This window comes from Delphinapterus leucas, chromosome 19, assembly GCF_059928025.1.
Source record: "Delphinapterus leucas isolate spDelLeu-1000000601 "Yukka" chromosome 19, BTC_Dleu_Yukka2, whole genome shotgun sequence".
In the NCBI taxonomy this organism is placed as follows: domain Eukaryota; kingdom Metazoa; phylum Chordata; class Mammalia; order Artiodactyla; family Monodontidae; genus Delphinapterus; species Delphinapterus leucas.
In genome coordinates, this window is record NC_143147.1 from 56,066,216 (window position 1) to 56,078,623 (window position 12,408).

The following is a 12,408-nucleotide window of genomic DNA, read 5'->3' on the forward strand; positions in this document are numbered from 1 at the left end:
AGGAAGGATCAACCAGGTTTCCTGGAGGCCAAGAGGGAGAGAGGTACCAACTGCAAAAGCACAGACTGCCCCGGGCAGCCAAGGGGACCACACAACTAAATCTGGGGAGAGGGAAGTGCTCTACATTTCCACTGTTGGCGGTTAAAATGGGTACATACCCTTGTCAGCATGCATCAAACCGTACATTGAAAACGAATACCTTGTATTGTAACCTCAATAAAGTTACTAAAAAGAAATTTAAAAAATAAGTAAACTGGCAGTCCCTAAAACTGCACCCGAGCTGCCGGGAGAAGGGAGCCGACGGTGGCGCTGGCAGAGCCGTCGGTGACCTGGGGCCACCCACCTCCTGCAGGGTGGCCGCGCACAGCTCGATGGCGATGTACTGGAACTGCCGGTCCCTCTCGGTGCAGAAGTAACGGATCACGTTTGGGTGCTCGTCTGACTCTCGCAGCAGCTGGACCTCACGGTCTGCGAAACTAAAACACTCGGGGAGGATCCTCTTGACGGCCACGTCGCGGTTGTCAAACATGCCACTGCAGGACGAGGAGCGGGGTTGGCTGTGGAAACGCCAGGAGAACCCTGGGCCTGCGGGACTCCTTCCACCTGATGCAGCGTCTGCCTCGAAGGCCTCACAGCCTGGGGGTCCCTGACCAACCGCCCAGCGGCCCCGTGGCCATCACTTCCCTCTGTGGGGAACTCTTCCATCTGGTCACTGTGATGACCCCACTGTGCCCCTGGAGCCGATGGGAGCTTGCACGTGAGGTGGTGAAGGCTCAGGGCTCTCCAGGCCACTCACCGGTACACAATTGTGCCCTCGGCTCCGTGGCCCAGGACGTCCTTCGGACAGAATGAGATTTTCCCAACTATCACCATGCTGGTTTCCTCATCTGGGACAGAACAGAAAAAAGGACAAACATAACCTAACAACCTTGAGGCTAGAGTGGCTACAAGCTTCCTGAGCTCAGACTGAGGGGCCCTGGAGAGCAGGAGCTGCTGGGCCCCCTCCCCAGTCACGCCCAGGGCCGACTCCTCGCCTGCCCCTGCCCTCTGTTCCAGCTTTTACTTTCACTACTGTGAGGACAGAAGCCTGAAGACAGGGCTTCTCTACAGATCCACCCAAAGGTCTGCACCGGAAACATGCAGGTAGTGCCGGGGGATGCGTGAGATGGAGAGACCAGTAGCAGTGTCCAGCCTGAGACTCAGGACTCTGAGGTCTTCTGCACTGGTTCCACATCAATCCCCTCAGACTATCGGCCCTGACCACCGGCCTGAGCCTCCCCTCCCGCATGAAAGCAGACCAACAGCTGCACCTTTGCACGTGGCCACCGGCCGGCCTCAGGGGTGCTCTCGAACCAGAGGGCCAGTGCACCTCTGGTCAGCAGCGACTCTCAGCCCTCTGTGCAGCAAGATGGAGGGAGGGCCACGGTGGCTCCCTCTGCGGGTCAGAGGCCTCGGGATGGGGCAGAAGCCCCGCCCCCGGAGTGGGGGGGGGGAGGGGAGGTGAGACCTCGGTGAACCCTTGGGAACAGCACTTCGTAATCCCGTGGAGACCCCCAGGAAGGGCATGGGGCTTTACGGTCCTCAGGTCGTGCTCCCGCGAAAGAGAAGGCGGCACCAAAATGGCAACTCGCTTTACCCTCGTCATCCTGCTCCGGGAAGGGGCTGGTGGCGGCCCTGGAGGTGGAGCCGCTGGAGTGGAGCGAGTGGTTGGAGACTCTGGGGGACGTGCTGGGGCTGCTGGTGGCCGAGCTCTCCGAGTACTGTCCGCACGAGTCCAGGAGGTCGGTGTCCTGGGCTGCGACGTCTCCAGGTGGGTGGAAGGGCAGTTGCTGCTGTTGCAGGAGCTGGATCTTCTCCAGTTCCTTCTGAAACCGCTGGTGCTGGAGCTGCCGCTGCTGACGTCTGCTCTGGGAAGAGAAACCCACACCCCGGCCAGTGCAGCCCGGCGCCCAGCGCGCAAGCGGGCGGGGACGGGGCAGGCTCCTGCGGCGGAGGAAGAGGGGACGCTTGAGGTGACCCCACGGGGCAGCACGAGACCAGTGAGAAGGCCGCGGGGGGCAGAGCGATCAGAGCTCTTCCTGCCAGTTAGACTTCCCAGTACAGCCTATCCCCCAACTGGAGGGGCCCTTCAGGGGCAGCAGAGGAGGGATTCCACTGGAGGTGGAGGGCTGGGCCAGATGGAGGGGGTTCCAGTCAACTCTACAATTCTGGGACTTTTCTGAAAGTCTGGGGGACTTCCCTGGCGGTCAAGTGGTTAGGACTCCACACTTTCACTGCCAAGGGTGCGGGTTCAACCCCTGGTCGGGGAGCTAAGACCCTGCCTGCCCCAACGTGCGGCCAAAAAAAAAAAAAAAATCCACAAAGTCTGGGAATTGTTGCAAGAGCGAAACCAAACAGGAAGAATGGGTACCAGGTGGCTGAGAGTGTGGTGGACACAGGGAAGACCCAGGCTTGCTGTCTACCATTGCCGTGCACATTACAGAGGTTGGTGCACAGATCACCAGCAGTGCAGAGGCGGGGACGCCACTGGGACTCAGGGCCACCTGGCCATCTGCCCACAGCTGCACAGCCAGGATGTGGCAGAGCGGGGCTGAAACACAGGGAGCCTGGCCGAGGTCCCACTCCCATTTCATCATGCTGCCTTCCCCACACCCCACACTCTTCTCATTTAGTCTGTACAGTTCATTCCATCATACTTTGAAGTGGCAGCGACCTGTGATTATTAATTACTACCCCATGCGTGGGAAGGTGGCTGCAGGGATGGGTGTGTAGCCAACACCCGCCTGGGAGTTTTCTAGAGATCTCGCTCTCTTTCTTTCAACTTGGGTTGTAATCCTGGAAATTCCATCTACTAGCTGAGTTACCTTGGGAAAGTTATTTAACTTCCCAGAGTCAAGTTTCTTTATTTGTGGGTAGGGGATAGGTAAGAATAAGAACTGGGTGAGGCTAAAAAAAAAAAAACAATGCAGGTGGACACATTTTGACAAATGGAAAATGCCACAAAGGGCTTGTCATCCTCATTCCTCCACGGGGATGTGAGCTTTTGGAGCACTTGTGTTCTGAGGTGGTAAGGTTTCAATGCTCCAAGCATCTTGATGAAAGAATGTTTCTCCAGGGAATTCCCTGGTGGTGCGGTGGCTAGGACTCTGTGCTCTCACTGCCGAAGACCCAGGTTCAATCCCTGGTCGGGGAACTAAGATACTGTTAGCTTTAGCTGTGTGGTGAGGCAAAAAAAGAAAGAAAGAAAGAAAGAATATTCCTCCAGAATATTTTATCCAACCCACAACCTACTCAACTATGTAATTTTAGCCACTTATTTCCAACTAGAAAGTTGAAGGAATAACCGTGCCGCCTTTCTCACTCTATCTGATATCTCTAACAGGCAGGTTTCTCTTTTTTTTTAAGATTTTTAAAATTTTTAATGTGGACCATTTTTAAAGTCTTTATTGAATTTGTTACTATATTGCTTTTGTTTTTATGTTTCGGTTTTTTTGGCTGTGAGGCATGTGGGATCTTAGCTCCCTGACCATGGATCAAACCCTCACCCCCTGCACTGGAAGGCAAAGTCTTAACCACTGGACCGCCAGGGAAGTCCCTAAACAGACAGTTTTTAAGGGAGGAAAGTTTAATAACAGATTTTCATGTATTATGTGTAGTCTTAAAAAAAGAAAATACAGTTTTTAAAATGATTTGCAAGCAAGGTTTCCAAATCAGTTTTTACAGTCAAACTATAAGATGTAGGTACAAAATTGTCCTTTCCTGAGAAGTGAGTGTCTCTTTAATTACAATGTTTTTGAAGATAAGCCAATATTGACTTTTAAGTGGGAAAAGAAATGTATTTGCTTCTTTGCCGCCTTTGTCTGGACCTCACTAACATCGGGTGATGGGCAAAGGTTCAGAAACACGTGGGAGGGGAAAGGGAAGGAGTGGAGCTTTACCAGGGGGTAGGTGATGATGAAGGCCACCCAGCCAATGAGCAGGAAGGTGCTCAGGATGATGGTGGCCATGTCCTTGAGCATGGAGTCCACGGGGGCCTCGGGCCTGGGTGGGGCATGAGCGAACTTCTCTTCCACATCTGGAGAAACTGCGGTGGGTGCGTTTTCTGAAGTCTGGTCAACCAGGTCGATAACCTTGCATGGGAGAGAGTGGCGACATCACTGCAAAATTTCTAGTCAGATATAAATGAGCCAAACAACAAAGAGAGGCAATGACTATTTACGAGTCATTTACAATGACTATTTACGAGGAATGACTATGCTGTGAAACATGTTGGATTTTTTTAAAGCCCACCCAAAGACCACAAAACCAGATAATTGTTGCCTTTTTCAAAGCAACTGCCTTGGGAGGCTATGCACTCTTGCAGTGATAGTATCATTACTCAAAAACGGTTTTTAGAGAAACACTTTTGAAAGTGCCTTCAGATACTATATTCTTTTGAAAATCCTTATTAAAGGCAAAAACATCCTTTCATGGTAGATCTGATGTTTGGGGGAACTCTGAAATCATAGGTAACAAGTCTGGCGGAAGGTTGGTAGTCAATTTGGTAACAGCATTTCACATTAAAAAGGAAAACCGCACACACACACACGCACATGCGCGCACACACAGCTATAAAGTAATAAAGCAGCTTTCTTATGTTGTTTGTAAACTTTCAGTGCAACTCCAAACACAAAATCACATATTCAAACAGTCCACTATTTTTCAAAGTTTTTAAAAAGCATCAGAACCCTCTGTTAGAGCCCAAAATTAACTCAGGTAAAGTGGAGCTTCTGCCGAAGCACCTCAGAATCTCTAGGACTTCAAGAAAAATGCATTGATTTGTTCTCAAACATCTACTGTTCCAGGTGTGCCATTATCACTTGCCTGGTGAAATGGACACACAGCCTCCTTGGCATCCCACACGCTCACAATTCTCACCGCCCAGACTAACGCAGTGCCCTGCCTCCCTCTCCTGCAGCCCCTCCCACAGGGCGTTGCGGGGGGGGGGGGGGGGGGGGGGAGGGGGGGCGTGGCTGGTGGCAGCTGAGGAATGTTTGCTGAGCACGTGACCAGAGACAACACTCATTTAGTTACATTTGCTCACGTGTGTTTGTTTTAAAAAGTTAGTCTTATTACCAGATAAATGCACCTCAGAGTATTTTCACGGACTTTTAAAGGACTCTGTTCAAAATTAAACGATTAAACAGGAAAATCTCAACTACAGCCATCTCTGGGTGTTCGGTTACGGGTATTGTTTAATTTTCTTCTTTAAACTTTTATTACTTTCTAAGTGTTCAATAACAAATATGCTTGGCTTTAATCAGATCAAAATCAGATCAAGATTTTAGGGCGCCAGTGCTATCTCCAACCTGGCTCCCTCCAGAGATGAGGGACAACTCAGCGCACCCGGGAATCTTAAACATCCATGTGATCTTCTTCTCCTTTCTCTCTGGATAAAATCTAAGTCTCTAATGCGAATCTGACGCCATCACAGCCCTCACATCAGCCAGCCGCTCCCCTGCTCCTCTGACCCTGCCCACGGCCCCTTCTCAGGTCGGGACCACACAGCAGGGCTGCAGGAGCCGCCAAGCCCGAATGGTCGGACCCCCAACCCGGCTCCCACAGCCACCCTCCAGCCTCCCCACCTGCTCCGTGCCCCAGAAGGCTGCCCACCTGGGCAAAGCGATGGGCTCCCTGCCCCCAGTTTCCGGCAAGGACACCAGCAGATGAGACAGAGCTGGAGTTCTGTGGGGCTGCCGCGCGTCTCATTTGAAGCTCCAGGCTCCTGGTCTGGGGCCCGATCCACTCCCTCCCCACACGCTTCAGGCCCAAGTACGCTCAGAGAACCCCAGAACTGCCCACAGTGTGAACGAAAACTCCCCTCAAATCATGCTAGCCTGGCTGGCCGTCTGCCTCCAGCTGAGACCCTGACAGCAGGCTGTCTCCCGGGGCTCAGGAGGGCGGCCTGGGCCAGGGCCTCCCCGCTACTCCACACCCATTCTGTGGGTGCCCTGGGTCCCCGCCAAGCAGGCCACTTTCAACAGGCCATGCCTGGCTTCAGAAAACCTCAGTCTCCCCACCTGCTCTCTTCGTCAGCTCTTCGCTTGCTGCCCGGCTTGGAATACGGTTCCTCTGTAGCCGTGTGATCCCATCCCCTGCCCCCTGTTCCCCACTGGACATCCTTGGATGCAGTCAGGCTGTCTCCTCAGCCCCAGAGCTGGACATGCAGGGTTAGCCCCCCTCCAGGCCTTTACCTCTGCATGCTCCCCTCCAGTGCCCCCTGCCTCTCCCACAGCCTCCGGGAAACCCCCTTCCTCCCCGTCAGTCCTCAGCACTTTGTTTGCTGTAGATTCCCGTGTACCACTCTCCCCTCCTGAGTGGACTGCAGGCTCTAAAGGCAGGACAGGGCTTCCCTGGTGGTCAGTGGTTAAGAATCCACCTGCCAATGCAGGGGACACAGGTTCGAGCCCTGGTCCGGGAAGATCCCACGTGCCACGGAGCAATGAAGCCTGTGCGCCACAACTACTGAGCCTGCGCTCTAGAGCCCGCGAGCCACAACTACTGAAGCCTGCATGCCTAGAGCCCGTGCTCCACAACAAGAGAAGCCACCGCGATGAGAAGCCCGCACACCGCAACGAAGAGTAGCCCCTACTCGCCGCAACTAGAGAAAGCCCGCACGCAGCAACAAAGACCCAACGCAGCCAAAAATAAATAAATAATAAATAAATTTATAAAGGCAGGACAAATGCCTTATCCCCCAGCACCTGACACGAGGGGCCACCAATTGACTGTCCACTTCCCCACTCACCTCCTCAAAGCTCTTCTTCTCTGAGTCAGCAGGAATCACATTTTCCCGGTGTTTGGGCAGATTGTTGGGGAATCGCTCCAGCATCTTGGTAGATGCAGACAGTGGGGTCTCGTGGTGTCCTGTGAGAGGAAGCACAACCTCTCATGAGAACAGTTTCTCCACACAGTGGTTGCGCTTGACCCACTAAGCTTAAGCAAACATCACTCCCCAGTGAGGGGCCCACGATGCAGACGCTCACATTTGTAAAGTGAGAGAGAGCGGGAGGCAGTGACAAGAGAAATTCCGTCAAGACAGAACTTTTATTCCTCAATGGCATTAGTGCAGTATTCTGAATCTCACAACAAGGAGCAAAGAAGTGTCCTTGTCGCGAGAGGGATCGGGATGTCCAGGACACGTTCAGAGCAAGGCTCGTGTGGATAATCCCTAATCAAGGCCGTACACTGTGAGGCACTATGAAGCTTCATCAAAAGCTCAAGGAGGGGCTTCCCTGGTGGCACAGTGGTTAAGAATCCGCCTGCCAATGCAGGGGACACGGGTTCAAGCCCTGGTCCGGCAAGATCCCACATGCCGCGGGGAAACTAAGCCTGTGTGCCACAACTACTGAGTCCTCATGCCACAACTACTGAAGTCCATGTGCCTAGAGCCTGTGCTCCACAAGAGAAGCCACCGCAGTGAGAAACCCGTGCACCGCAACGAAGAGTAGCCCGCGCTCACTGCAACTAGAGAAAGCCTGCATGCAGCAACAACGACCCAACGCAGCCAAAAATAAATAAATAAATAAATAAAATAAATTTATCAAAAAACATATTGCCCCAAAAAAAAAAAAAAAAAAGCTCAAGGAGTTCTCCCTTCAACGCTGACCCCTGTCACATCACTCCACTAAGGGTACCAAGTCCCCATCTTGGTGTTTAAATCGCACAGGTGGAGTTCTATTCCCACTACCTAAACACGAGCTTCCCTCCTGGGAAGTGAATTATTCAGAAGACAGCACGTTTGCTGGATGGATTGGGGATCCCGGGTCCCTGTTTGTTCCTTCACTGTTCCCCACACAACTATTTCAAGGCTGCCTAGCAGTCATTCATTACACGTTTATTGAGCATCTACTGTGTGCGAGGGACAGAGCTAAATAAAATAAAAGCAACGACATTTGATATGGCTGGACGATCTCTTCAGTTCTGAAGTTAAACGACTCCACACACCGCCCAGAAGAGCCAGTCACTCTCTCAAGCTGGGCTCTCAGCACCCTGACTGCTTTCTTCTCTGTTCTCTCACAGCAATCAGATCTCACCTCAATTCCAGTCTCACCTCTGTCCTCTGTTCTCCCAAACCTATCAAAGATCGTATGGTATGTATTTCCAAGACAAAAACAAACAAGAACTAGTCCAAGCTACATACATTTCTCATCTGGAGAAAGCCCCTTGAACTCTCTCTCTTTGGGTCAGTTCTCTATCTGTACCATAACACTGTTCGCTAACGCAAGCCTAAATTTGTTTTGAGCCACCACCAAGTTCCCCTTGTCTTCCAAGGAATGCTGAGACGGCGGGATATCCTGAACTGGTTGCCCGCTTCAGACCTCTGAATCGCACTTGCTGGTGGGGCCCAGGGATCTGACCAGGAGTCTCTCCAGGTACCTCTGAGGCTCACTAACAGGAGACCGTCTCGCTAAGAGCAATGAGGGGTCCCCTCCACACACCACCTTGCACTGCAGCGCCTGCTGCTCTAAGAGCTCCAAGTCCCACCCCTTGGCAGGGCACCTCCCAACACACTGCACCAGAAGGGGTTAGCCCGAATCCCCTCTTCGTCCTGTAGTCTTTGTAAGCAGGCCTCCCCTGTAGTGGGGCCTTTAGCAATATCTTGGAGCGCACCCTGAACCGGCTGTGCTATAAATGTAATCGTGAGCTCCTGAAACACTTCTGTACAAACAGAACCTGGTCTTAGTGATGTATCTATCACCATCCAATAATGTCCAGGCTCCAGAGCTGAAAGCACAGGCCCTGCCCTGAACCTCCTGGATCAGGAGCTCCAGGGGTCATGCGTGTCTATCTGACGTACGTCCCAGGTGGAGCCGAGAGCACCCCAGGTTAGGGCCACTGCTCTGGGGTAACCCACAGACCACACCACTCAAGCCTGGAGAACTCGTCTTATTTTCAAGATTAAGGCGAATGTGAGGATCCTTAATGTCGTCCACAATCACCAAATCAGAGGACATATTTGGACATAAACGAGCATATCCTTTTACCCGTGGCCCTCAGTCTACACAAAATTATCACTCAGTCCCACTACCTTATTTAGAAATGACCAGCTTTGAAGTTTCTCAAAAGGGCTTTCCGAACTGTGGGGTACATCCCTAATTACTTTTTTATACCTTGTCGGGTTTCTCAGTTTTCTTACTTGGAAAACCTTTCCATTTTAAAAGGATTTCATTTCGGGACTTCCCTGGCAAATGAGTGGTTAAGACTCTGCGCTTCCACTGCAGGGGGCACAGGTTCAATTCCTGGTTGGGGAACGAAAGATCCTGCATGCCGCAAGGTGCAGCCAAAATAAATAAATAAAATAAAAGGATATCATTTTGCAACTGAGCCATGAAGACTTTTTCTGGATTTTTTTTGGTCTCACACATTTCCTTAGTTTCCAAAATTTTTTCACTTCTTAATCACTGGTAGACAATGTATCCCTTAGCTGCTTTGTAAAACTAAGCGGCCCTGTGATTTTAATGGCCTCTGCCCATCAGTTCTTTTTTTCTCCACTTTGGGCCCATTCACCCACACTTTCCGAACTAATTCTGTTCAAAAAAGGGTAGAAGTATTTTGTTACCTCCTCTGCCCATTATTTGGTAAAAATAATAACCAGAAAAAAAACAGCTGTAAGGAGTCAGGATGAACAAAAGACAACAAGGCCTGGACGACTACAAAGCAACCGATCGGGGCTCCAGGACATCCAGTTTCCTTCCTCCCTGTGATGCCCAGTTACACACCCCCATCCAGATGCCACCGCCTGGCTGCCTCCTGGCCCTGCAGTCTCCCAGGCGGCTCCACACCCCTTTCCCGGCGCCCCCAGGCCTGACCTCTCTCTGCCCTGGTCCCAGTGGTTGCGCCGAGCAACCACCAAGCACCACGGAACACCACCGAGCACCACCGCACCGGGAGAGAATGGGGAGGACAAAGCTCATTAGCGCCTGCGTGCTTCAGCAACACCTCGGGGCTGCATCCCCACCTCTCCCCACCTCTGGCGCTGGGAGACGGCAGAATTGGGGAGGGGGCTGCCATACTGGAAAGGCAAATCCGGTCAAGAAAACTCCGTCCTGCTCTAATTACTGGGGACACTTGCCAGACACACAGCTCCTGTCACCTCTGCCTGCATCGGTCACACTCGCTGCCTTCCGGTGTCATCTCAACTTATCACTGATGGTGGCAGAAACGGAAGAGAAGGAAAAAGGGACCACCCCAGGGGACTTCCCTGCTGGTCCAGTGGATAAGACTCCACACACCCAACGCAGGGGGCACAGGTTCAATCCCTGGTCAGGGAACCAGATCCCACATGCATGCCGCAACTAAGAGTTCACATGCCGCAACTAAGATCCCACGTGCTGAAACTAAGACCCAGCACAGCCAAATAAATATTTTTTAAAAAAAAGGGACCACCCCACACACCCGGGACTTCTGCACCCAAGTCCAGCCTCCAACCCTTCACCACCCTCAATCCGTCCCGGGTCTTCCACCCTTTCCTTCCCCAGCCCCTCCTGCCCACGCCCACACCAACTCCCAAGTGACTCCTTCCACAGAAACTGCCTGTTTTCTTAACTCTACGTGGATATACCAAGGGTGCTGACCTTGCACAGGGTCACTGTGAGAAATAAGGAAATATCCTAGAATGCTGACTGCCAGTGCCCGGCACGCCCCAGACATCCAACATGTGTCAGGTCACTGCACAAAGTTTACACTATTTAGTACTGGAGTTTTGGAACATTAGACAAATGATTTTTGAGAACTGACTTGGTAACACAGCTAGCCTGTTTATTTTCCTTGGGGGTGAAATATTCCAAGGTCTGAAAGACCAACTTGGACATGAACTGAGCACAGAGCTGAGGACTGTTAACTAGCAATGTCGGCTCTTGGCCACCAGGAGGCAGCACGGCGGCACCACGGCCACGAGGAGCCAGCTCTTACCGATGAGCAGCCAGTAGTTGTGCAGGTAGTTGAGCTTGCTCTTCCCCTTGAGCCCAGGGTCGAACTTCAGGTCCGTGCTGGGTGTGATCACACACTCCCCTTTGTCCCCGATGGTGACACCGTCGGTCTGGGGTCCTTCCAGCAAAGGAAGGGTGCTGCCTCGGGGCTGGGAAGACAGACTGGAGTGAGGCTGGGGGTGCCCATGTGGACAGCAGTGTGCCTGCAACTGTCCTAAGCACGCGGTCCTATTGTGGGGCTGGTCAGGAAGGCAGAGCAGGACTCCAAGGCCCCAAGACTGGGCAGGAGCAGCCCCTCCCTCAGGACGTGACAACGCTGAACTGAAAATTCGGGGTACTTCCCTGGTGGTCCAGTGGTTAAGACTCCGAGCTCCCAATGCAGGGGGCTTAGGTTCGATCCCTGGTCAGGGAACTAGATCTCGCATGCTGCAACTAAAACCTGGCACAGCCAAATAAATAAATAAATATTTTAAAAAATAAATACATAAATAAAATAAAATTCCGATGTCTTTTATTTATGTATTTATTTTGGCCACACCGCGCAGCACGCAGGATCTTAGTTTCCCGACCAGGGATTGAACCTGTGCCCCTTGCAGTGGAAGTGCGGAGTCCTAACCACTGGACAACCAGGGAAGTCCCTCGGACGTCTTTTTAAACGTGGACATCTCTTTAAATGTGGGAACTGGGAATCAGGAAGGGTGTGTGTGGAATTCCAAGAGGCTACTGTGAGAAGCAGATATAAGTGAAGGAGTTACACGATACAAGTGACCAGGGTGGGAAAGCTCCAGCCACGAGCCCGGTGCTGGCTCGGGCACCGCTGGACCCAGGCAGGTGCTGCCCTGACACGGGAGCAGAGGACTGACTCACTGTGAAGACAGGAGATGCCAACCAAACAGTTCAAACGTCATAAGGACCAAAATGGCGGCCGGGACTGTGATGCCTCAGACACTCAGAGACTGAGCGCCTGAGGCAACCTGGCGAGGTCCCAGGAGGCTGGACCAGTCACGAAAGGATGGACAGGATTTGAAGAGGAAAAAAGGAACACGGGAGAGCATCTGAGGTGTGAGGCGCAGCCGGAACAAGGGAACTCTTGGAACTCAGGGAGAGGATGGACGGTGCAGCCCCACAGAGACACTAGCCGTGTGGCAGTGGATGGGTGTCCGGGGCTGGCCTGAGGGGAGCGTGAGCCCCAGCTGGGGAGTCTAGACTTGAACCTGAAAAGCCAAGGGGAGTAACCGGGGCTTCCTAGGCTTAGGAGGCTGCTTTAGTCAGGTGCATCTCTTCTCATGAGGTCCTGACAGACATGGTACACGTAGGAACTGTTTCTGAGGGTGTTAAGATCTGCGTCCTGCATCGTCAGCTAACAGGATGTTCATATGTAATTCATTCGTTCGTTGCTAAAATGGCACAGGACTGTTTCGGAGGCTGCATTTATGAG

The 12,408-nt window shown here is 52.3% G+C and overlaps 1 protein-coding gene across 3 annotated transcripts in view; it reads right to left on the reverse strand.

The window, feature by feature from the left end:
* Positions 1 to 12,408, reverse strand: part of ERN1 (endoplasmic reticulum to nucleus signaling 1) — a 95,582-nt gene that overhangs the window by 26,602 nt on the left and 56,572 nt on the right. For all 3 annotated transcript variants that reach the window (XR_016389019.1, XM_022589151.3, XM_089901421.1), the window contains exons 10-15: positions 10,954 to 11,119; positions 6,788 to 6,906; positions 3,939 to 4,130; positions 1,637 to 1,907; positions 797 to 887; positions 344 to 533 (exon numbers count right to left, since the gene is read on the reverse strand). Coding sequence is in view for 2 of the 3 variants with exons in the window: in XM_022589151.3 (XP_022444859.1) it covers positions 344 to 533; positions 797 to 887; positions 1,637 to 1,907; positions 3,939 to 4,130; positions 6,788 to 6,906; positions 10,954 to 11,119 (1,029 nt within the window). In the remaining variant the exon portion in view is untranslated. The remainder of the gene's footprint in view (positions 1 to 343; positions 534 to 796; positions 888 to 1,636; positions 1,908 to 3,938; positions 4,131 to 6,787; positions 6,907 to 10,953; positions 11,120 to 12,408) is intronic.